This window comes from Cuculus canorus, chromosome Z, assembly GCF_017976375.1.
Source record: "Cuculus canorus isolate bCucCan1 chromosome Z, bCucCan1.pri, whole genome shotgun sequence".
NCBI classification, from domain to species: Eukaryota; Metazoa; Chordata; class Aves; order Cuculiformes; family Cuculidae; genus Cuculus; species Cuculus canorus.
Genome location: NC_071441.1, coordinates 28,463,364 through 28,489,977, shown reverse-complemented (window position 1 = coordinate 28,489,977; position 26,614 = coordinate 28,463,364). Strand labels below are relative to the sequence as shown.

At 37.8% G+C, this 26,614-nt stretch overlaps 1 protein-coding gene across 5 annotated transcripts in view; it reads left to right on the top strand.

Annotated features, from left to right (window-relative positions):
* PRUNE2 (prune homolog 2 with BCH domain) overlaps nt 1-26,283 on the top strand; it is a 131,080-nt gene extending 104,797 nt beyond the window's left edge. Inside the window, exons 10-20 of one of the 5 annotated variants that reach the window (XM_054053847.1) lie at nt 2,232-2,311; nt 3,202-3,402; nt 8,150-8,329; nt 12,969-13,071; nt 16,530-16,661; nt 16,812-16,898; nt 19,199-19,297; nt 20,968-21,003; nt 21,521-21,559; nt 23,036-23,083; nt 25,218-26,283. In XM_054053847.1, coding sequence (XP_053909822.1) covers nt 2,232-2,311; nt 3,202-3,402; nt 8,150-8,329; nt 12,969-13,071; nt 16,530-16,661; nt 16,812-16,898; nt 19,199-19,297; nt 20,968-21,003; nt 21,521-21,559; nt 23,036-23,083; nt 25,218-25,239 — 1,027 coding nt within the window. In that variant the 3' untranslated portion in view covers nt 25,240-26,283. The remainder of the gene's footprint in view (nt 1-2,231; nt 2,312-3,201; nt 3,403-8,149; nt 8,330-12,968; nt 13,072-16,529; nt 16,662-16,811; nt 16,899-19,198; nt 19,298-20,967; nt 21,004-21,520; nt 21,560-23,035; nt 23,084-25,217) is intronic. The other 4 variants (XM_054053843.1, XM_054053844.1, XM_054053845.1 and 1 more) reach the window with 4 other exon arrangements.
* Nucleotides 26,284-26,614: the final 331 nt, after the last annotated feature.

Here is a 26,614-nt window from a genome sequence, read left to right as displayed (position 1 = left end):
ATTTTATAAATATGTGGCTTATATGTTACAAGCAGAATCCTGTTTTGTCCAGTCAAACTGCACACCCTTGAATACCCATAAGTCATAATCTGGGTGGTCCAGAGCTGCCTTGAACTGAGAACTTTTAATAGTTTTATATTTGGAAAGGCTAATAAACCTCAAATAAAATTTCAATCTCAATTTAAAATGAATTAGAAGTGTTCATATTCTGCCCGCACTGTTTCCACTATTGTGGTTTCTTAACTTATCCAGCTGTTAGTTACCTCACTTTGTTAGAATTCAGATATGTCTCTGCTAAGTTCAGATGAATAAATTAGATTTCATTACACATTTTACTACAAATTGAACAGACACTAAAAAGAAGACTACAGTGACTTATTTACATTGTCTAAGCAAATTGTGATGATATTCTGTGTATCAGATTTGTGCACAGCTTCTGAATGGAGATGATGCTACAGAGCAGAAAAAAAGGAAATGATACATTACAGACAATTTGTGCCATTCATTTTATTAATGAGCAAGATAGTTTGATCAAATTTCTTTACTGTTCTGTTGTGCGTCCAAAAAGAGAATATTTCAGACAATAATTCAATGTATTCCAGAATTGGCATTTTTTCTAGAAACTATTAAGCAATTGATCTCTGTATTTGAGAAAAACATAACCGGCAGCATGTGGGGATAGATAGGTATTAATCTTGCTAATTTTACACTATCTGTTTTTATTGGGAGATCAGTCCTGGTCCTGAATTGAGCAGCACAAAAATGTTTGACCCTAGCTTTATATTTTTTGTATTCTCTATGGCATCACAGGAAAAGTGGGAGTTCACTAGTATGCCTTTCTGTATTGGGAATTTGATGGTATGGGGCTTGAGGTAAAGATCTTTTGCGACTTTAAGCACAGTGAAGCCTTTTGCTCACTTACAGGCCTACACGTGCACACTTATATAATCTGTATGAAGTTAACAAGAAGTCACAGAATCTATACTCATGCTCTAATGGCCAGAAGAGTCTTGTCTGCACATGGTAAAATAATGAGGCTAGTCTTCGTGGGGAAAGAGAGAACATGAAGAAACTGCAGGAGCAACTAGTCAAGCCTATCCAGACCCATTCAGCTGAATCATTCAGAACAGTGCTAGCTGATGCTGTGGCAGGGCAAATTATCTTTACTCTTATTACAGCCCTGTTAATCAAAGTGTAAAATTTGCCTGTTATTCAGCTTTTGTGGAAAAAAAATTGTTCTTTTTAAAAAAAGTGTTTGGAAGAGGATTACAGAAAAAAATGCTATAATTATATTGAGAAAATAAATGAAGCTTTCTTTTAGTCATACATTTTTAGTGCAGGTTGTTTGGAAGCTGTCAATAGTGTCCTGGAAAGGTAAAATGTTGTTTCCTCCCTACAATTGAACTATCCTCCCAGCAAGCATTTCCTAAATTACTTGAATAGCAAATAGACATGAAAACGGTACAAGTCAATTTGCCTTAAATGTTCTAACAGCTATGTTATGATTTTCGCTGCGTAATGCCTTTTACTTTACTTATGTAGATATGTTCAATGTAATGTCTTAGTATCTTCCTAAAAATGTGTATGTTAAATGTAATTTCTTAGTATATTCCAAAAAAAATTGAATCTAGGTTAGATATTTTGCAACATTTTAGTCACTGAAAATCTGTAATGTAGTTTTGATTCTCGCTTTTGTGCTTCCTTTACTCCTTCAGTGCAGGACATCAACTATTTCAGTGTTACAGAAATTACTGATTTGGTCAGAATTGCTCTGAAGTACAAATGATATCAAAAGAATGGAAAAAAACCAGTCTTGATCCTATTGTTGCTATAAAGTAACTGTATGTACCGCAAGGAAAATACTATTATGGAACTCTTAACTGTTGCATGCAATGAGTAGTTGAAGCCCCATGCAACAACGTGTCTGGTTTGCCAGATGACAAAAGATAACTACATTTGTATAAAATGAGAAGCATTTGACAGCTTGTTGTTCTGCAATGCTGTATCTTGATCCAGGTAGAAGCAACTATGTGCCACAAGTAGTCTCCAAAGACTCTGCAGATGTGTGAATAAGAACTACAACAGCTGTGTTTGTTCTCACTTATATATGTTTGTGATCATACTACTGGACTAGTCATGTTGAGCAAGATTTCAGTTCCTTATGAGATCACGTGAGCTGTGTTGATGCAACTGTGCATCTCTAAAATTTTGCTTTGTATTTTACCTCACAGGGTGGTACAAGAGGATGTGGGAATGGACATTCTCTTTGCTCAGGGTGTATTAAACCCCACTTCTACGGAGATGAGACCTGGTGAGAGAAGCTCCTACTCATTTTCTTTATTATATCTTATTCCCTTGGCATTTAATTATGCAGTGAGAAGGATGTTTCTGTTCTGATTAATAATCAATTCAGTGTTAAAAAGTGTTAAGTTTCCTTTATTTAGTCAATTTTCTTCTTTGTTTGAGAAACGGTAATTGTAGAGTGCTGTTTCCTCTTGTGTGTTGTTGTCTTCACTTGCTTAGTCCTTGTGAAATTAAAGTAGTCTCTATTATTTGTCTTAACATTTAACTACTTTCTAAATTAGTATTATAATACGTCAGACAAAACAACTTGAAATATGCCACATATGCAGTGGCCAGGGGCAAAGCCATACCTAGCTTTTGTCTTATTGAAGACTACTTTTATTTAACACTAAGAGACTCAGAGGTGGTTTTATTTCTGTCACAGTATTGAATAAAATATTATGCTAAAGGCATAGCTACTTGCAAATCAGTGCTATTTGGATAGCAGGAAGTGCATAAGAAAGCAAATATTTACAGGGCATTTTCAGTCATATTCATTTCTCCAGGATTCAGTGATGTCTTGGTTCATAACACAATCGATTTGTGTATTGGTCTTTAAATTCTTTAAAATTGTGGATCAGAGCATGTCTGAGGCTTGATTTTCAACTGAAGACTGCAAAAAAGTGCGTCTGGAATTTGCGTAGTTTAAGAGCTCCCAGCTATGTGTGCCCTTTCTGTTAAAGCTTGTTTTATTTCTTTAAACATTAATGTTGATATATGTGTTTTATGTTAGATGGTCTTAAATGACGATGTTACTAAAATTGATTGGTCTCAGAGCGTTTGAAAGTAATTCTTACATACCTGGGAGATTAATTTTATGAGGAGGAGATAAAGTTCTCGTTTCCTTCCTCTTTTCAGAACCTCCCAATTCCCTTGATCTTAACGGTTCCCATCCCAGAAGGATAAAGCTCACTGCTCCAAATATTAATCTCTCTTTGGACCAGAGTGAAGGGTCTGTACTTTCTGATGATAATTTGGATACACCAGATGAAATTGACATCAATGTAGATGACCTTGACACTCCTGATGAAGCAGACTCTTTTGAATACACTGGACAAGGTAATGTTCCTGGTTGAAAATGTAGAGCTGATCTCCTTTTCTTTACTGCTTATACAATTAGTCTTATATCTGTCACGCTATGAATACTGCCTGCACTTTTTTAAACCTTTCTTCCCTTGTGTGAAATAATACATTTTTACTTACATGGAGTGCAGAAAGAAATAGTAGAGCTGATACAATAAAATAAGAAGAGCTACCTAGGGAGAATCGAATTCCAAGTCCTGTCTTTGTCTACTACCATAGGGCTTGCCTGAAAATAGTTATTCAATGAGGAGAAAGCAGTTGCTGTCTGTTGCAGAAAACACTATAGCTAACGGCATCTTTGTGCAGCTCTGGCCACCTCTAGTTTAAAGTTACATCAGTAGTACTTAGGGATATAATCTCATGCAAAATATGTTGGCTGAAATAAGCTTCACCGAAGAGCTTGCAGTGTATAAATTAAGTAGGCACGGCATGGTGAGAGAGGTCTTTTGCTAGTGAGAAGGGTCTTTTGTTTTATTTCCTTGTTGGAAAGGTGAGCCATGGAATTTGTTTGCAAAGCATGGTAAAGCTATCTCAGGTGGTGGAACAACAGAATTACTTGTTGCACCAATTTAAATATGCTTTCTTAGCAAGGCTAGTTGTACAGTATAGATATACACTGAAGTGTGCAACGAATAGGTCACTCTTTCTTTGCTTATTAATGATTTTCTGTCATGTGGTGTGAAATTGTTTTGCACTGTCTTCATCACTTTACTTACCCTCATGATGTTCAAAATAGGGTGTACACTCATTCATTTGTAGTACCATAAAAACCATGTAAGAACTATATTCATTAATGTAAATACACAAAGATCGTAAGCTATTTGAGGAGAAAATGAGTGTGATGATTTTACAATCTACAACAGAAAGAAACTTTAAAAATGGATTCATTTAAACTGAATTTTCCCTTGCATTTAAATTCCTGATTGCTAGTGACTTCACTATAAGTTAAAAATTGTATGTCCCTTTGAGCATACAAGAACAGTTGTGTCAGTTCAAGTCATATTGCTAGAAAGGCATTACTGTGTACTCAATCATGCATGAGCGCTCTAATGTCACTTCTCATTAGAAGGCTGATTTCCTTATGGGTAGATGTGAAGCATAGTGATGAGTTACTTAATGCTTAGAATATTTTGTAGCAAAGATTAAAACTAACACACACATACACAAACATGCACATACTCATACAGAGAGCAGTGTGTTCTTGTAGTTTTAGACGGTTTTGACCCACTGTGGGAGAGCAGAAATCTCTGCAGTGGAACAGACTTTGCCTTTAAGGCCTCAAGTAAATAAATTCAACCCCAGTGATTTTGGTGGCAGTTATATTTATGGCAAACATTTCTCTCCACCTTTTTTTGTTGCTTTCTAAATGTCATGATTTATTCAATTGCCAAGGTTGGACCAGTTTCCCTGAACTCTTCAGTGAAGAGCTTGAGGTGCCTGTGCTTTTGGTGACATTTTTACAATAAATCAGTAAATTGTCCTCTCCTTAGATGACATGGAATGTAGAGCAGGAAGTGAAAACCCCCAACATTTTATCAAAATAAGCTGGCAGTAAAATAAGTAGGCCATAGTAAATAGATAAATAAATAAGCAGGCTCTTCTAAATAAATAAGAAGGCTCTTCTCAATGATGCCAAGTGACAGGACAAGGGGCAATGGGTAGAAACTGAAGCACAGGAAGTTCCACCTTAACATGAAGAAAAACTTCCTTACTGTGAGGGTCACAGAGCACTGGAATAGGCTGCCCAGAGAGGTTGTGCAGTATCCCTCTCTGGAGATACTCAAAACCTGTCTAGACATTCCTTTGCAGCCCGCTATAGGTGAACCTGCTTTAGCAGGGTGATTGGACTAGGTGATCTCCAGAGGTCCCTTACAACGCCTGCCATTCTGTGGTGTTACATGAATCTGATAGCTAAATATAGTCATAGCAACTAGTGCAGAATGATTTGTTTGCAGGTAAACCTTCGTTATCTTTACGTTTGTTATCTTTGTACTTCCATTACTCCTCTATTAACCAGTATGCACTCTACTTTTACCGGCACTAGTAATCTCCCACGGATTAGTGTTTCTAGACTGTTATGCCAAACCCAAGGAACTAAATACCAAGACATAGCTGTTCAGACTGTAGAGAGTAGTGATTTTTGTTGTTGTTGTTGCTGTCATCATTATTTGTGTATTTCATACATCTTGAGTGCCATCACAGGGAATGGAGAGGACAACCAGATGATCAGACCCAGTCAACAAGGGAAAGTGAGGGAAAACGCTCTCCTCACCCCTCCTGGGTCGTGGGACAACAAGATGGTGAGTGGTGGGTAAACCCCCATCCACTGTAGAGGACGATCAGGTTCGTGACTACCTGAGGAACCTGAATAAATACAGGTCTATGGGATCTGAGGGAATTGGCAGATGTGGCTGCCAAGCCACTCTCCGTGATATTTGAAAAGTCATGGCAATCACGAGGAGTCCCTGGTGACTGGCACAAGGGTAACATTGTGCCCGTTTTTAAAAAGGGTAGAAGAGATGACTCTGGAAACTACTGACCTGTCAGCCTTACATCTCTGCCCGGGAAGATCATGGATCATGGATCATCCTCCCAGATGCTATGCTAAAGCACATGGAGGACGGGGAGGTGATCAGTGGCAGCCAGCATGGATTCATCAGGGGCAAGGCCAGTCTGATGTGATCTGTCTGGACTTCTGTAAAGCCTTTGACACGGTCCCCCACAACGTCCTTCTCTCTAAATTGGAGAGATATGTATTGGATGGGCGGACTGTTCGGTGGATAAGAAATTGGTTGAGTGGTCGTATTCAGAGAGTAGTTGTCAATGGTTCAATGTCCAGATGGAGATCTGTGACAAGTGGTGTCCCTCGGGGGTCCGTACTGGAACCAGTGCTGTTTAATATCTTCGTCAATGATGTTGACAGCAAGATCGAGTGCACCCTCAGCAAGTTTGCAGATGACACCAAGCTGAGTGGTGCAGTTGCCACACCGAAAGGATGGGATGTCATCCAGAGAGACCTGGACAAGTCAGAGAAGTGGGCCTATGTGAACCTTAAGAGGTTCAACAAGGCCAAGTGAGAGGTCCTGCGCCTGGGTCAGGGCAATCCCCGGTTTCCACAGGATGGTGGATGATGTGATTGAGAGTGGCCCTGCAGAGAAGGACTTAGGGGTGCTAGGTGATGAGAAGCTCGACATGAGCCGGCAATGCATGCTCACAGCCCAGAAGGCCAACTGTGTCCTGGGCTGCATCAAGAGAAACTTTGCTAGCAGGTTGAGGGAGGTGATTCTGCCTGTATGTTCCACTCTTGTGAAACCCCACGTGGAGTACTGTGTCCAGTTCTGGAATCCTCAACATAAGAAGGATATGGAACTGTTGGAACATGTCCAGAGAAGGGCCACAAGGATGATCCAAGGGCTGGAGCATGTCCCATACAAGAATAGGCTGAGAGAGTTGGGGTTTTTCAGCTGGGAGAATAGAAGACTCCAAGGAGATCTTACAGCAACCTTCCAGTACCAGAAGTGGGTAAGATGATGGGGCCTTTACAAAGGCATGTAGTGAGAGGAGTAGGGGGCATGGCTGTAAATTGGAGAGGGGCAGATTTAGACTAGACATAAGGAGGAAATTCTTCATAATGAGGGTGGTGAGGCGCTGCCACAGGTTGCCCAGGGAAGTTGTGGATGCCCCATCCCTGGAACTATTTAAGGCCAGGTTGGATGGGATTGAGCAGCCTGATCTAGTGGGAGGTTGGAATTAGGTGATCATTAAGGTCCCATCCAACTCAAACCATTCTATGATTCATTCTATAATTCTATGACTTACATGATCAAATTTGGCGCTTACTTATGGCTGCAGAGCTAAAATAATACTTCAGAAAAGAACAGTTGATTTTATTTGTTTACTTCAAATGTGTCTATTGCATAAAATATATAGAATCTTTGCTGTGAAGTTAAATCAATAATATGCACGCAGCCACAAAGCAAAGGTGCTTCAGCAAGAAAAGTAGTACAAAAGAGGGGTTGTTTTATCCCATGGGAAAACTAAATAATTGACAATAGCTAAGGAAGGAAATTAGACAATTCCAGCAGTAGACACAATCACTTTTCATGGTGACCAAAAGGTCCTGAGTGATGAGAATACTGTACTTAAGATATATGAGGAGCCAACATTATCTTATGACTGAATCAAAGGAACATGTGTGATCTTCATATATGCTGTTGCCAGATGTGAAGAGCTTGGAGACAAACTGAGAAAGAGTTGAGAAGCTGTAGCTCTCTGGTTATTCCTCTCTAGATAAGAAGCATAAGAAGCATTGCTTTGTTCTTTTAGTTCTCTATTTTGATTTTTAGTATAGTTCTCATAGCTGCAACACATTTTAAAGACCAAGAGAGCAGTACCTCTGCTGAGGAGCTGATCAGTTTTACTAACTGGATGGGAAAATGCAAAAATCCCTTCACAGTATTCTGCATAGTGGTTGCTGCTGTTCTTTTTATGTTCATAATGATGAAAACTTTTGAAAGACTGAACTTGTCATTTACTGACTGTTAGATGATCAGATTCTGATGATCAGGTTATTTATACTACTGCAGATCCAGGATAGTGTTGTAAAAATCTAGATGATCTCAGTCATCCATTTCACCTTTACATAACAGACTAAATATTAGTCCAAATATTACTAAACAGAGCTTTTACAGGGAGATATAATATATACGATTCTATTTTTCAGAAGAGCAAACTATTACTACTAAGGATGCTACCCAGGAGGAATCTGAATCAATTCCAGAGTACACTGCTGAAGAGGAGCGAGAGGACAACAGGTTATGGAGAACGGTAGTTATTGGAGAACAAGAACAAAGAATTGATATGAAAGTCATTGAACCTTACAAAAAGGTCATTTCACATGGAGGTAGGAAAACTCTGAATGCATTTTTTAAGTTTATGTAGAAAATTCATGCTTCAGTGAGCATAATTTATTTCTATTGTAGTTCAGTTATCATACTGGCAAGGGGGGGAAAAACTTAACTTTTCAGCCTTGACTGAAGTCAGCCTGGCTGTCAGTTCAATGTGGCAATGACTAACGGATATTACACACACAAAGCAATTTCAGGAGCAGCAAATAAACTAACATATACGTGTCTGTAACATTGTAGGCTAAACCTGTCTTAGAATAAGGAAAAAACTTTTTGTTCTGCAGAAAAAAAAGTGTTGAAAACTTTATTCTGTGGATTTTGGCAGAAACTTTTGCACAAGGAAGTATAGTGCTCTGTGATCTGTTGAATTATGTATGTGGCTGCACAAATCTAAACACGCAGAGTGACAAAAAAATATTCAGTTTTCCCTGAGGCTTCCTTTCGTATGGCTAACCTCCTTATGTTATTTTTCTGCCATTTATAGTTGTCAGCAGACAGCATTTCACCAGCAACTGTTTTATGCTTTTTTCGTATAATTTGTTAATGATTATCAAATAGCATATCAGGGAAAACATTTAAATTAGGAAAATGAGCTCATGTGCTTGCTGTATTGTCTCCTTTGCTCATCTGCTCCCTAATCTCCTCAGGGAAGTTGTAGTTCTGCTGTTACTAACACACTTCTGTATAAATTAATTTAAATGGATAAATATTAATATAGATATTGATGGAAGAAAATGAAACAAAGCTTTTTAAGTACCTTTTCCTTGGTGTGTCTGGTTTAGAATAACTTTGGATTGTATTTGTTTGGAGAACACTGTTTGCCAGCAGTTAAGTTGTTAGTAAGTAACAGTGAATTGTTCTATTCCTGTAAGAACTGAGACAGGTATCTTAGAATCTCAGAGGTAAGATTTGTGAGTGTGTATGAGGATGCTTCTGTTGCTGATCCATGACACCATTTAAGGTAAACCATTGTTTACAGTATATTTTCGGTGTTGAATCTCTATCTGGTAAAAGTGATATAAATAAATTTTACTTAATTATATCACTGAGGTTGCGATCCTCAAATTTACATATTTACATTAAAAGCAGCTAAACACTAGCCTACATATTTTCACAGTAGCCAGTGTACAGGAAGTTTAGTCAGAATTAAGACATTTAAACCTCCAAGCATTTTTCCACTATAACAACACCATCAAAGATTTGTGAATGTGATGACACCTCAGACATAGTTTAGAAAACAAACACAGATGGCATAATTTAAGAAACAAACTTAAAATATTTTGAGCCCTTCCTAATGTTGTTTATTTATATGCTTTTTTTAATGCTGTAAACTAGTCTAGGTAGATTTGTGGTGAAAACTGTCACATACAGTTCCTGCTAGATGTCGGTGTATACATTTCTACAGGGTTTTATGAGAAATAAATACCAGTCCATTTTGGAAGTAGTTCTTAATTGACCACTTCTTGACTATTGAACAAGGACTAGTTCTGGTGGCAGACACCTCTGGTGACAGTACATAATAATCTACAGTTATTGGTGGGAATCTAGGTCATTCAGCTCAGTTCTTAGTGTGAAATGATCAAGATTCAAATTTTCTATGCCTGAAATCTTGTTCTGGACATCACTCAAAACTAAGATCAAGAACATTATATTTCCTTTAGTTTTGAATGGATGCTGGTCAGTAACTTAACAACTGTAAAAGAAGTTACTGGATCCTAACATGAGCTGGAGCTATGACACACCATGCCAGTCACATGTTTTAGAGTGGTTATATCTACATTACCCTTCAGTTTGAACTCAAATCCTAATCCTGAGCTCTTCTGCCTGTCAATGTAATGTCAACCATTACCTGGGGGTGTTGGTTGACAGCCGACTGAACATGAGCCAGCAGTGTGCCCAGGTGGCCGAGAAGGCCATCTTGGCTTGTATCAGAAACGGTGTGACCAGCAGGTCCAGGGAGGTTATTCTCCCTCTGTACTCACCACTGGTGAGACCACACCTTGAATACTGTGTTCAGTTCTGGGCCCCTCACCACAAGAAGGATGTTGAGGCTCTGGAGCATGTCCAGAGAAGAGCAACGAAGCTGGTGAGGGGGCTGGAGAACAAGTCTTACGAGGAGCAGCTGAGAGAGCTGGGGTTGTTTAGCCTGGAGAAGAGGAGGCTGAGGGGAGACCTTATTGCTCTCTACAACTACCTGAAAGGAGGTTGTGGAGAGGAGGGAGCTGGCCTCTTCTCCCAAGTGACAGGGGACAAGACAAGGGGGAATGGCCTCAAGCTCCACCAGGGGAGGTTCAAGCTGGACATCAGGAAAAAATATTTCACAGAAAGGGTCATTGGGCACTGAAACAGGCTGCCCAGGGAGGTGGTCGAGTCACCTTCCCTGGAGGTGTTTAAGGAACAGGTTGATGAAGTGCTTAGGGACATGGTTTAGGGGGGTGTTAGGAATGGTTGGACTCGGTGATCCGGTGTGTCCTTTCCAACCTGGTGATTCTATGATTCTATGTACTCCAACATGACAAGTGTGAGATACAGTGTGGGACTGGAGAAGACAGTGGACATATGCCAGACTGCTGTTGTATACTTACAGTGCCTTTTCTAGCTCTGGAAGCCCAGCTGTAGAATACCTGGTCTTTGGCCTCTGAGAGCCAGAAAAAAAGTTGCTGCATAGTGCTGGGAAGACAGAAGATGCCAGGATCATGGAAGAATGAAGTGAGGCTAAGGACAGAAATCTGCCAACAGTGTCCAAAATATTCTTGGATGAGGTCTAGACTAGCTAGTATTTTCAATTTAATGTTAATGTTACCATCAACAACATATATTATCAGCTTATCCAATGCATTTTACTTTGTCAAATGAAGCAAATGAAATTCAGAAAGAAAAGAGGCCAACATAATCCTTCAAGAGGTTGCTTTGCAAAGCCTTGATTTAAAATAACATGGCTTGAGGAAGGAGACTTTGACCTGCACGTTATTCTTTCAGAGACTTGTTCTTCTTTTGCTCTGCTATGTAACTGGGGAAGCAGTGGTGCTTTCCTGTCCCTTAAGGAACAGCTGAGACTCCTAAACAAAGAGCACCTCTGTGCATATCCTTATAACTAGGATACAGTTGTGATTAATCAACTGTGATTCTCCCTGGCATGGAAGACTTCATGGGCAAGTGCCTTGAAGCACCTGTTTTGTCAGAGATTGTGGATTCTTTGAAGATCTATACAAAGTCATGTAAGAACTTACTTTCTTACTTGACATCGACATTTTATCCTTATTTCAACTGAGACTCAGCTTATGTGTCCAGTGAGAAAGGAGAAAACAAAGTAGACTCGCTCATCCCTGTGGGACATGTCCATGCCCAGTGGGACGTGTCCCTGCACATGACACGGGGATTGGAACTAGATCATCTTTAAGGTCTCTTCCAACCCAAACTATTCTGTGATTCTATGATGCCCTGGTTAGCACACGCAGATTGTATGTTATCTCTGTCTTTCCATAGAGGATTTTACTTTGTTCGGCTGCCTACAATGTAAGAAGTTCTACAAGTGTTTGAGTTAGGCTTGAATACTGCTCGCTAGTATTAAAACAACACTGCAGAAGTCCTAAAGAAGTCCTTAGGAAAATGCTGTATAGGTGATGGTATTATCCTTTAATTTTGTCAGGAATGTGTTCCTATCTCCAAGGGAGATTCAGGGTTTCCTTCACAAACATTATAATCTCTCCCTCATGGTTAATTTCACCTAGCCTCTTTTGAAAAGCTTTCAGGTCAGTCTTTAAGTACATCCAGCTTCTATCTCTGAGCATCATTAATGCACAAGCATTTCTACAGCATCTTTATAAATTGCCTACTGATTGCACATATCTTTTAAACAAACCTTTCAACTGAAATACAGGAGTATTTTGTATGTATTATTAATAACACAGAAATCTGTAGCAGCTGCAAATGATTGTGAGCAAGATTAACCAGCATTAATCCATCATGAAAAGTAAATGTTTTCTTTTGGTCACGCAGCTTTCCTGGATTCCAGCATAGTAGCGGTGCAGCTTTGAGGTTACAGCTATTGTTAGGCAGTGGTGCAGCTCAGAAGAAGACACTATTAGACAACTGCATTGTCCAAGGAAAGAAATCATTTTATACAAAACTTCAAGATTTAATCAGTCCTTAGGAGCTGTTAATGTATAACGAAGTGAAGTCATAACTAATATCCTGAGGCCACAGGAGGGGCATAAGCTAACTGAGATTGGATTGGGACACCTTGTGAAACATCATTGAAAAGATGCAGAGTAGCAAATGCAAGGTATTTTCTTTAGCCCTCGTAGTCCTCAGTCTAAGCATCCAGCACACAGTTACTGTAGAGATGCAATGAACCAGGACTTCAGATAAGACTGTATTGCTTACAAAGTAGAATAAAGTTTTTTTGCTGGTCTCTATAAAAAATGTACTAATAGTTGAGCTAATTACATTTTTCAGGAGTTCATCACAACTGACTATCCTACTTCCTTGTCACTTGATGATAGTTCTTACATTTTTAGTCTTCTTCAGAAGTAGACATAGTCACTCTGTTGCAGAACTTTGAGATTTCTTTTTAAATTTATCTTGTTAAGAGCTTTGACAAAGATAAAAATGCCTTTTTGGTTTTTTCCGCAGGATACTATGGTGATGGTCTGAATGCTATCATTGTGTTTGCGGCATGCTTCTTGCCAGACAGCAGTCGAACTGATTACAACTATGTCATGGAAAATCTTTTCCTGTGAGTGATATGTGAGCAATGTGACAGAGGCTTTTGAGTTAGCACTTATAATTATGTAGTGAGAGATAACCTGTCTTTAATTAAGAGGTAATTTTGGTCATTATAGGGGAGTGATCTGAATTACTAGAAAAATTAGCAGTTATAGGTACAATCCTCGGTGGAATGTTATTTTGGTATTCTTTTCCTACTCACTCTCCCAAACTAAGGCACGTTTATTGGGACCAAATCTGACTGCAGTATCTCCTTAAATGTCAAGGAGCGCAATACCTTTAGTTTCTTGGCACAACAAATGTGGCAGTGTTTCACTGGTGTTTTACAGCCCTTACCCTTGCTAAGAACAATCAAAAGGGATTTAGCTCACCACACTGGTGAGCTGCTTTTCACTGTTCCTTGTTTATTATATATTACCATGGTTTATCACTGTATATCACATTTCTAATACATTCTGTGGCAGTGTTTAGGAGTCACAGGAGGATTTTGTGACGCTTGTTTTAAAAATACAGGATGAATGACCGTTCCTGACACAAAGATCTCTTAAGTATTCTTTCTGATTCTGTCTGCTTCTGATAAGTGGCAGGGACTGTTGGGCAGGATACAAATTTGACCACATGAACCCAGATTTATCACGGAAAAAATACTCCTAATGGCAACTTGGTTTGGCAGCCAAAAATTGTGAAGGCAGCACTCCCCTGAAGTGCCTCTAGCTACTTCCATTTACAGCTGTTAAAAAAAGTCAATCATTACAGAATTTTATATGCTAAAACCCAGTAAGTAATTTCTAAAGCCAGCAGAGGTCTGACAGCTTACAAAGCATCAAAAGCACAGACCCAGCCTCCTTAAAGCTCCAGTCCCTGAAGGTGCACTTGCTGATAGCCGGTGCCTTGAATATTGTGTCTGCATGGAAAAACAAGATTGAGTGCTTTATTTACAGACCAGCCCCTAGGATTTGTCTGGTAGAGCCTCTAAGACATCCATGTCATCTACAGTAACTGATCTACACAATGCCCAGTGATTTAGAGGGGAGGAATTACTGCAGTGGTTTTAACTTGATAACTAGGGAGCAAAACTGAGAGTAGCCATGACCGACACTAAGTAGTTGTTCTTGACTTCACCCAAGACCCTTATTCATAGACAGAGCTGATGGTGAATGGACTTTGCAGAGAAAGTCTTTTCAAGCCTTAAGAGACTTTTCCACCTTACTTGAGGATATTGCTAAAATAAATTTTATAACTCACTTTTTCTGGGGTAGCAGTATAAGAGAGTGTTTGGGTTGGCTCTGAACCTTCCTTAGTTTTCTGAAACACAACAACAAAAGAGAAAATCAGATCACTTCTTTCTTTCAATTGTAAGCCTATTAAGCAGATTGAAATAGAGGGAATGCCACAGTTTACAACATATTCAATAACTGATATATTTAAATTTTTGTGATTTCTTTATTTTGAATTATTTAGAGGTCTGGAGAGGCCTGCAAAGCACTAAACTCTTGTAGTTCTTTTTATGTGGCATTCTTCTGGTAAATAATTGTGCCCTTACCGTATATAAGCCACCTCTAGTTTCTGACTGACAACTGTCCTCAATTGTCCACAAGTTTTACAGTTACTTTCCCTCCTGGATTCCCTTCACATTTCCAGTTGCCTTATTCCTATTTGTTACCTAGACTAATCTTCTGAAGGATTGGGTTTGAGCCACAACTCTTGAGATAGGATCTTCCACAATATTTCTGGATGATTCAGATCCACACAGAAAATTCTACAATTTCATTTGTCTGATACAGTCTAGAGGTGAAAAGTATTTTAAAAGAATCATAACTTGAAAAACTTCACTTTGAAATTCAAAGTGAGCACTTCTTGCTTTCAGAGTGAGGTGATTGCTCTAGTCAATGAGAAAGATACTGTCCATCTTTTCAAATAATAAATAAATTACCATTATTATCAAAAAAAAAGAAATATTGCAGTTACGTAAGGTTTGCAAGAGCTCAGCATCTGTAAAGTAGCAAATTGTGTAATTCATTCCACCGTAAGTGAGGGCTGTCGAGTGAAAATATGTGACATAAGTGAGATCTGACAAAAAAAATAGCAGAGATTCCTTTTCATTGTAATACAACTCTTATTCCTGATGAGAAGTATGCATGAATGTTCTTATTATTACTGGTTATTCATCATATTGGCAATTCTTTTTGCAGCCAGGTGAACAGACATTTTTCAGGCTGTCTCTGTTTCTGTAACTGTAGGGCTTGTAGTGTTTTCATAAGTGCTTATGTACACTTATCTGTATATTTAAGTGTCTAAATGCTGTTAAAACACTAGATGCTTTGCCATAAGAGAAGAGCTAGTTTCATAACTTGTTAATCAGTCAGTAGGTTCAGTTAAGTTAATCTCCATGCAATCCTTCACTGTGGTATTTTCCTGTTAGACATGAGCCTTTGCAAATGTTAGGCACAAGTAAAGAATGCACAACCTCAAGGTGAGAGCAGTGAAAAGCATTGAGTGAGCAGTGATTTAAATGGGATTTATCAAACTCGTGGAACTGGCGGGTTAATGACTGCCTACTTTATGCCCAGTTCTCTTCGGTAAGAACTAGATTATCTACTCTTTTTTTAAACAAAACTGCATCTTAAGGAATTTAAGAGTCAGATTAGATCATGAGTCATTCCCAAACACCTGTGAAAGGGACTATTATGCTCAAGAATAGAGCTGCCTTTTGTAGTGAGAGCACTCAGGCATTTGGCTATTAGGGTGTGACATGATTTTTCACTGTAGTTTTTACATAGGTATGCCTTAGGGCTGGATAGTAGAGAGAACAATCTGAAGATTTCTGTGAAAAACAGCTCTTAAATGAGTTAGAGACTCTTGAAACTGAGCAGAGCATCTGCAGATGTATTCCTCAACAAGACATGATGCCATGCAATTCTCTGTCACATCAGAAGATAGATTGAGAGACAAGTTTAATTAGGCTTGAAATTCAACGTATTTTTGCTTTACAGCCGCAGACACAGTAGCAGTAGTGTAAAGATCACAAAAGTTATAGACAAGTATCTTCTCCCGAGCTTTATTATTTTTGCATTGAACAAACATGACAATTAGTAGTGAAGTTTCTCAACAGTTAATCTTAGAAGTTTCTGAAAATTCATATGGTCCTGCCACACATTCCCTTGCAAGATCTTATGATTTCATGCCTTTTTAAGAAATAACATAATCACCTATGAGATTTGAGAACTCATGATGAAACTGTATGTGTGTAAGGAAACCACATATTTCTGAAGATGAAGGTAAGATTGTGGTTTTCTAGTTATACATCTACAGGTGACTAGTGCTAAGTGCTTGCATTGATCTAAAGGAAAAGAAAACAATGTCATAAATTTCTTCGTCTGCCTTGATTTATTCCTAATAGACTGATTTAGTTTGGGCTTAAGTGAATAATGTAAAGTATGTGCTTACTTACTTCTGTTCTTTTATCAGGTATGTAATCAGTACCTTAGAGCTGATGGTAGCTGAAGACTATATGATTGTCTACTTGAATGGAGCAACACCAAGAAGGAGGATGCCTGGCCTGGGTTGGATGAAAAAATGTTACCAGATGATTGATCGACGGTGAGAAGTATTTTCCTTTCTGATCCACAGCCATTATTTTAAACACTGTCCATTTCTGTTACTCCCCCCTATGATAGCGTTCACTGTATAAGATCTTATTGAATGTTTCATGTTTTTTTTCTTTAAGAAACCGTTTCTTTTTTTACTTAGGTTACGGAAGAATTTGAAGTCATTTATAATTGTTCATCCATCATGGTTTATCAGGACAATTCTGGCTGTGACACGACCTTTTATAAGGTAGGTATTGAATGCCATTGGTTTTCTATGTCCCTAAGAATACAGAAGCACCCTAAATCATCTAACATGGCTGTTCATCTTTCACCGGGAGTGCTCATTTTGATACTTGAAATTGACTTTACTAGGTGAAAGACTGGGAAAAAAAAAAAAAGTGATGTAAATGAGTATCTAGTTTCAAATATGACAGGCATGATATTGTAAACCTGTATGTGTATGCAGAACTGGGAGTTCAGTCCCTTTAAATTGTCTTTGTTCCAAGCCCAGATAAAAGGCATATAGAAAAGCAGTCTGCATGTTATGCTAATCACCTCATAAAAAAATGCTGGCTACTGGACAAGATTAATCTGCAGTTCTGGGTTAAAAAAAAAATTAGTTGCTGCTCATGCAGGAGGACTGCCAGCACCTTGAGCTGTTTCAATGCATAGGACTCTGGGTTCCAGAAAAAAATTTGTGCCACCAAATATAAGCCTTTGGTTAGTAAAAATCTTGAAGACCTCACAAGTTATTGGAGAAGATGAACAAGTATGCAGTTGAAATCCTATTATCAGGGAAAGCAGATGGACAGGTGTGAGAAAGAGCTTATTCAAGGAAGAGAAGAATCATCGACTGCAGAAGAATCATTGACTACAGAAGCCACACAGCAAGTAACATACATCAAGACAGACCTCAAACAAGTCTGTCCCTAGGCTACAGATGAGGACACTGGAGGTGTTTGCCTCAAGGTGCTCTGCCCTGGCAGGATGATGTTGGGATGGGGAAGCACATGAGTTCTTAGAGTAATAGAATGGTTTGAGTTGGAAGGGACCTTAAAGATCATCTAATTTCAAACCCTCTGCCATGGGTAGGGACACCACCCACTAGATCATCCTGCTCAAACTGACCTTGAACACTTCCAGGGATGGGGCATACACAACTTCCCTGGGCTTTAGCACTATTGGCAGCATGTCTCCCCTGAAGTCTGAAAGAAACAAAGACTTATTTCAATCATGTATTTCGGATGCCTATACACAGATGACTGTATAAAGCAGTTGCTCAGAAATCAATCACTGCAGTGGAATTAGTGGACCTAGGAGAATCCTCGAGTGGAAAAATTACCATTGGAAGATTTTTAAATTTTTTTTCTTGTGCTCTCTTCTAGTCTTTAGAAGCTTCTGACTGTCTTGCAGCTTGCCAAGTTACTTACTTATTATAGCTTCTGTTCAGATGTTGCAGACTATGATTAATATATTGAATAAAATGCTAAGAATTATCTGTATGTTACCATGGCTTTGACTGGACAATCATGCGTGATTTGTGCAACTTAAAACTTGACCACTGGCCTGCTCCAGTGTATGTGCCTAGTGGTGTTAATCTGGTATGGATACAAATTAACATGAGTGAGCTTAAACAACTATTCACAGTACCTTCCTGTATTACTGTTCCAGTTGTTTCAGACTTTACCTTATTGGGAATATATTAATGGTAAGGGAAGAGGAAGTAACTTTCTGCTGAGAACTATTTCAAAGGTTTCATGTTGTGTGGTCATAACAGAAAATCAGCAGTAAATAAGAATATGTTCTATTTTTCATGGCCTGCACTTAAGGATGTTAATAGTTGATGTTCATTTGTTACTGCTGCTGATGTTAAAATATTATCTAAATACCACCAGACCTAAATTTGAAAATTGCTTTATGAGTCAAATGAGAGATTTCTTATAAACTGATATATATAAAATAATTCAGGTCAGACAAGTGAGTCACCTTCTTTTTTTGAGTGTGTTTTCTGAACCTTTTTCTAAGTTGCCTGCACTAAGAATATACATACACATACACAATCAGATCTGTACTCATCTAAACAAATGAGGAAGTTTAGTTTTGTTATGTTTGATTGAGAATCAGTGTCAAATATAAATGCTAAATCATCATGATAACTTGATGTTAATTCATAATGACCACAGTAAGTGAATACCTCCCATATCATTTTACGTGTAAATATTCTGTAGCGGATTTGATTCTTTTCAGAATTTTAATACGTCTCGTTCGAACTGTAAAAGTAATCCTGTGTCCGAGTATGTAGGCATTACAATTTATAGTATTGCCCTAAATAATGTGGTTCAGCCTATGCAGAGAACAGCAAAAGGTCTAGACTTGATTTCAGCATCACTAGAACTCAGGCAGACTCGTAATCATCTGAACTCTGTAACTGAAATATCAATAACAAAATGCTTATTTATTTAATACATTAAATACGTGCCTTCTCTTTTTTTTAATATGTCATAAAAGATTTTTGGAGAAAGACAATGTGTTGTTTCTGTGTTTCAGCTCGAAGTTCAGCAGTAAGATACAGTACGTCAACACATTGGCGGAGCTTCGTGAGATGATTCCAATGGAGTACGTGCACATACCAGACAACATTGTCAAGTAAGTGATGTTCAGTAAATGTGTACTTGTTCTAATGGAAACTATTTTCACAAACTAATATTAGGGTTTTAGAGTCTCTTAAGAAATACAGGAAGCCCCTTCCTGGTATTGTTACAAATGCTTATGTTGTCCCACAAAATTCTGCTGTGAAACTCAGAAGAAGAAAAACACTGGGCAATTGAAACACAAAATACAATAAATATATACTGCTAGGGAAACCAGTGCTTTAAGGAAGAGGAAGGTTGTGTACTGGTACTGCTGGTAAAATGAGGTAAACTTTCAGGCTCAGAGTTCCTTCATCAACCCAATGAGTATAGAATCTGAGTTGGAATAGACTGTTTACTCACTAATTGCAACCCAGAAAGAAAACAGGAATAAAGTTTAACCCTTCCACAAGTGTCACCTGTTTTATGTTTTTCTGTGTATTTTGTAGGTTTGCAGTTCCTTATCTTGTTGATTTTTGTGGTTTAACCCAGAACCACTGAAAAACAATCTCTCAGATTTTGTTTCTTAATATAAAGGTTTTTTTAAAATGCAGGTGTTTCTAAAGGAAAGATATATATTAAAAAATTGTAGGAAGTTGATTTGAACTGCTCATCTCAACTGGCTTTTTTCAGACCTGAAAACAAAATACTGACATGGTATACCAGTACCAAACACTCTGGAAATCAGTCATGGTTTTCATATGGTGGTGCTCTGGTGGTTGCTCTGAAACTTCTGGTGTAATTCCAGGGAGCACGTGGGAGCAGTTTGTGCAGTGGCACTTGTAAAAATAGTAAATTGCAGTCATTAAATCAGGGACTATAGGGACTTTCACTTACATTTATTTGCTATTGTAACTTCTTTAGACATGGAGTGATGCCAAGAATGTGGAGCAGAGAGACCATTGGTCACCTGATAAGAGAAGTCCAGAATGTTTTAACGTTTCTAATTTTTTTTTCATTCTCCCTCCATCCTTTCCTCCTTCCCTCTCTCCCTTCCTCCTTCCCTCCCTCTTTTTATTACTGTTATCATTTGACTTTCTTACAGTTCTTTCTGATACAAACCTTAACCAGTTAATTCATGTGTTTCTTTCTTCTGTTACACTGTCTATAGCAGTCCACGCATCTATGTCACACACATCTTTTTTTCCCCATAGACTGAAAACTGTTTCGAAAGTCCATTCACCTTTCAGGCCAAAGAAACTTTAGGTCTTAGAGCTTAAGAAATTCTAGGCAAGTGCTTATTTCATGTCATCATGAGCCAGATGAGAGATCATGATTTTGCTGAAGAAAAAAATTGAAAGATAACAAGTGTACCCGTTGGTGGCAAGTATTTTCAAGATATTGTTATACAAAGATTTAGTGGGTTTGTGCATTCAAGGCACTGTGAGTGGTTAATCCCATGCCACAGGGAGAAGAGTAGTATTCAGCTCATAGCTTTCCTTCTGCTGCAAATTCCTGTAGCAAAATAAAATAAAATTCAGCTTTCAGCTTTGTAATTGTTCCACTGGCAAGAGCAGAAGTACCACTATGGTCATGAGGAATCCCACCTGTAGAAAGTACTTAGGGTTATGCTAGAATTTGGGTTGTCTGATTATAGTTTTTAGGAACATGGGAATACAATGTGCGTGTTGTATCAAATGAACTTGTACATCTTTTCTTTTCCTTCATTCATTCCTATCTTGTAAGGTATGATGAGGAGAAGTGTATTAAGAGAAGAATGAGGTAAAACTTGCTTTCTAGCCCATGCTGCTGCTCATAATGGGGTGAATCTGTGTGACAGCCTTTTACCTGCAGGCGACCTCAACAGCTGAATGAGAGAGGACTTGCAATGATGTGGAATCTTACTTTCCCCTTCAAGCTGTTGAGATCAGCCTCTCTTGCAAATAAAACTTACTCACCTGTAAATGTCCTTGACTTGGTCCAAGCTGCAGCTAGTTTAACACCATCTGATAGAGTAACTGAATGCTTTCAGCTCTGTCCACTGGGCGTGCCTCAGATCCCTGCTGCTTTTATGTTTCTGCCTCTGAATTAGCTAAGTAAGGAGTTACAAATTAAAGGTGGGCTAAGCACAAATACAAATAGAATCATACTAAAATGAAGAACTGTAGGGTCAGTGTATTATCCTGGGTGCCTGTTTTAGAAGCATGTACTATATTTTTTGCTCTGCTCTTGCTCTGCTTCTCTCTTATGCTCTGCTTGCTTCTTTGTTTCTTTATATCAATAACTTTCACTCACGCAGACTGGATGAAGATCTGAGGGAAACTTCAGAAACAGCTAAGTAAGATAGCTTTCAGCTCGATGCTGGCATTGTATTTACTTGGTTCCCAGGAATGGATTGAATGTGTAGTACATTATGTGTTTGGTACAGCAATCAGGTCATAGTTTCAGTTACTGTGTAAGTTGCCACATTTGTGAATTGACTTCCCCTCTCACTATTAGCAGTCTTCTTTTGTGCTGAACTAATAGCAGTCTTTCTGTTGTGTCTCAGTAAGGAAAAATTGTATCCTTACACTATAAAAAACATTTGTGCTGTTTTTTAATGATTGTTTTAGCCTCGGGGAGGATTGAAATTACTTTTTTACTGCATTAAAATGGTTCATTAAACATTTTCTGTCCTTCACTCATTATGTCAGATGATTCCTAAAAGTTTTCAGGAGGCAGTTATTTTTAAAAATTATTTTTTACAATTTACTAAGTTAGGAATTGCTATTGTACGTCATTCTCAGTTAAGGTAGGTAGGTAATAATTCTTCTTTTTCCAGTGTTGGTTGGATGAGCTGGTGGATTAATACTTGATAATATTGAATTATCTGTGGTTGCTTAGTATATCAGTGTCAGCTGATGATTAGATACTTTAAACTTGTACTTCTGTGCTTTGACTTTAACATACTGAGGCAGTATGGTGTAAAGTACCATAGAAATCCTTAATTGGAAGGATACAGTCCTTCACCTGGTGAGCAGAGCTTAGAAAGTATCCAGTGTACTTTTTCATATATGTGTCATACACAAGATTCTGGAGAAGGGAGGTGTGTCAGTTCTAGAGGGACTTTTTCCCTGTGATTTTTGTAACCAAAGATTTGGTGTTTTTCAAGTTTTTTCTTTTCAGTCTTCTACTTTTAGCTTGTGTACTTCATAATTTTCATCTTACCTCTTCTTCTTTGTTGTATTTTTTCTAAAGTTTCTTCTTTTTTGCTACACATTTCCCTCCAGCTCTCCTGAGATGAGCTTTTCAGTCACAGAGATATAACCAAACACTGCTTTTTTATTCTAGTAGTTAGACTGCCTCAGAAGCAATAAATTAAAATAAGTAGTTACCTGATACTATGAATATTTTGTAAAACAAGAGGCCCAACCAACCTTGAAATGCAACTTCTATCCCTCTCTATGAAAAAAAGCTACTTTCTTGCTACTCCCTTCATTTAAAAGAGTGCACACTGCAGCACAGTAAGTGAAAGGGGAAGTAAATACTCATATGAGGCATCAATGATTATTATTACTATTGTTCGATATATGAAGTCACTGTAGTACATTTCCCTTCCTCGAGTTAAAGAAATAACTTAAAAATTTATTACTCAGATTTGTGTTGCAGCCAGTAGCGTTGCTCATTATTGTAATATCAATAGTGGGTGTGTTTGTGCTTTCAAAGATACTTACTACAGTTACTGCATCCCCCAAAATTGATGTCATATTTTAAAAGAGGAAGACATAAACACAGAATAAATGTTTACTACTACCTTTTCTTTTCTTGTACCCAGAACTAGCTGCCTCTCAAATGATCCAGAAATTACTTCAGTGGAGCAGGAGTAAGAATTTATGCCTAATTCTGTCATTACACTTAAACATTATTTTACAACTATGCTGAAAGGAACTGAGGCTGGGTAGACTCCATAAAGCTTTTTGAAGACCTAAATGCTTTTATACTTACTTTAAGGAACTCGATTCAACATATGCAAGCAGAAAAAATGCTGAAGTTATGATTCATTATATTTGCATTGCAGATGTGTTTGAAGTGTCCTCAATCATTTCCAGGCAGAGACAGATAGAAATATTAGCCTGGGAATTTCCAAGTTTAAATTATGTGAAAACTGATAGAAAGGGTACAATATGATCAGAGTGAAGATGGTCCCGTGCATTATACTCAAAATTAAGTTGGTAAACTCTCCATTCTCATTCAAAGCTTCAAGTCTTACATTTTACTTTGATTTCAGGGTCGTGCTCTTGATGTAGTCATTCTCCTTGCTTTTTTTGCTTCTCAGCTTCTTTCATAGTTATATTCCTGACTAGTATCTTCGTGTGTCTTCCCTTCAAAGCTAGACTGGTTCCCTTGGAAATGGCAATGTGTTAGTCCTCTGACATGCTATTCCTCTACCTGATACCTGATGCAAATGGAAAATCCTGCACTGCTCTTACTGTTCATCAGTGAAGGTGTTTGTAGCTGCAGTGTGTCACACAAGTAGTAGCAGTTTATTGCTAGAATAGCATATCAGGTGGGCAGCAGCATGTGTATTCCGGCTCAGTGTGTACAGGGGAGGAGCAAGGGCTTTGCTATCCCTACCCACCTGACTGGTATGTATAAATAAATTAGTGTCTCACACTGGCATATTGATCAGGAAATAGCATGTAGTAAAAGTGACTCCTCGGTAAAAGATTCCATCAAAAACAGGAGTTTTAATAAGCAGGCAGATAATTAGAAATACAAGTAGCAAACAGCTTCATAAGTAAAATGGAGCTCTTCTTGTTACTTTTTTAAAATAAAATTGTATATTAAACCTATCATACCTGATATGTGTATTTGAATCATAAGCTGAACTCCTGACTCTAGAGCAGTTGACATAAAATCTCTGAGCATCTTTTTCTGGTTCTAAGACACTGTTTAACCTGTAATGAGTCAGTATGAGAACTGTTTTTTTAAAGTATGAGAACAGAGAATAAATAACATGTTTAAGACTGTTTATGATTTTGGCCTTTTTATGGCTTGAACAATTTTCCTGTTTTCCTCAAAAGAGAAGCTGGGCAGCAAAAAGCAAAATGAGAAGAGAATTCATATTTTACTTAAATAAATATAGTTGAGGCCAAATAAATGTTAATTCCTGCTGTTTATTTTGTCTGCATAAATGTGAACATGTCCTCAGAAATGGCAAGAATTTTACTGTGGTTGTATCAATGATTTCTGGTGTCATTTCTTTGGGAAATAAGATTTGCCGTGTAGATGCCTCCACAATGATAACAGCAGTTTTACATAGACATAGACCTCTGTGGAGTCTGCCCGGCTCTTAGTTTGCTTCTGTTTTCTTTTTAATATCTATTCCAAAGGAGTTTGTTTATTGTCATGCGCTCTCGCGCTCTATTTTTTTCAACTTCTTGCACTTCCTCATGACCTTTTAAAAAAAATGCAGTATGAAATAATTCACAGTGAAGAACTTTGTGTGTTCTGTAGCAGTTCATAAATATTGAAGGTGCTTTAAATAGTTATGTATTCTGTGAGGAAGATTGTATTTTGATGCACTGTTTATGATGACAACTACTTATTCTAAAGAGTGCTTCTGAAAATTTGGATGACATGTGCTTTGCACTCAGTAGCAAAACTATAGTCCTGGAAACATTTTTAGGGGCACCCACATCTTGGCACACTGTGGTATCATTCCACCAGGATCTTTCCACATGTGGTGTCTACTTCTGATTGGAATTGCCAGGATGTAGTTATTAATTTAAATACAACATTAACGTATCTTATTGAAGTGTGTATTTTTCACATATAGTAGATATGATGTGTGTAGGTTACTTGACACCAGTGCATTTAAGTATATGAGAGACGCCCATGCTTGACACTTTGTGGGAGTTCAGGATTGGGGAAATGACTAACCATGTATTTCATAGCACTGATTTCTTTTTTTGTTGTTGTTCTTTTGTGTTTGTTTTTTTGTCTTCAATATGTAGCATTGACATGACTCTGAAATAAAAAGTATCACTGACGGGCATTTGAAGAAGAGGGTGCTTGGATTTTCATCACCTGTACACCCATGACTATGGTGTATAACAGGCAATTTGGGTTAATTTTGTTCGGTTTATGATTTTTGTCGTCTCAACTCAGCAGTTCAAGCAGACCAGAAGAGCCAGTCCTGTTGCCATGGAAACAGCAGAATTGTGGGCCTGGTTATTTGTGTTGTTTTCAGAAATAGTTTTTATTAGGAAAGCTATATCATCCAGTATTGGTTTCTATATGTGTGTGCAATTTGTGTTTAAAGGGATACCTTCATGAACAAGTCAATAACGATGTGGATTTTTGTTTCTTTTTTGTGTTTCGAATATGAATGTTTATGCATAGCTTAACAGAATAGTTATTGTTGCAATAAATGTCAGCTTGGTTGTTTCACAAAGCAGCAGCAACTTTATGTAAGAATAATTCTAGAAATTATGCAGGACTTCCTTGAATCTGTCTGTTTCTTGCTGTCTGAAAATTCCTCCATGTTCACTTAACTCTAATAACTTTTATTTGGTCACAGAGAAGACTAATACACTAAAAAAGTACTAATTAGTCATCAAACAGACTTCCCAGAGGACAAATGAGTAACTGAAATTAGTTTTATTTTAATAATTCAGTTTAGTATCTTTATTTTAGGCTAGTTTTTACAGAAGCAGCCAATACTGTAAAATGTTGTCGTATATTCTAAAAGCCTTCGAGTATCAATTTGTTTTTGTTGTTTTTTAAATCTTGTTTTTCCAAAACTTTATTTTTTTAATTACAAGTCTTCAAATGGCATCTAAACTCCAGTCGTAAAGGGCATTAATGCTATCTATGACTATGAAACAAATAGTATTTCCTGCTAACAATTGAAGGTTAAATGTATAAATCCACAGTTGGGGGACACAGTTATTTGTTAGGAATAGATGTCAACGCATTATTCAAAGTGTATCTAATACACACATGCAAAAAAAGATATTACAATTGAGTTAATATTTACTGTGTCATAGAACAGCAGTAAACACATGAAAAAGAAAAAAAGCCCTAAGGATTTCTTGTTAGCTGCTCTCCTTGTGCTGGTACAAAAGATGTTGCAGTGTAACTCCTCATTCACCGGGAAGTAATTACAGTCTCTCTAACCATTCTTTTGCAAGAAAGTGCGAAGTAATTGTTAAATGAATTCTACTTGTCTGGCTTAAGAAGGCAAGAGTCAAGAGTATGACTAAAATGCTTTCTCTTCCCTTGGAACACTTCCAAGCCTGCGGATGCACCTGCATTTTGGGATGTCCTGACAGAAGTAATAGCATTACATAATTTCTGAAATATTATTCTTATCTTTAAGAGATTCTCATATGCCCTAGTATTAAATCTA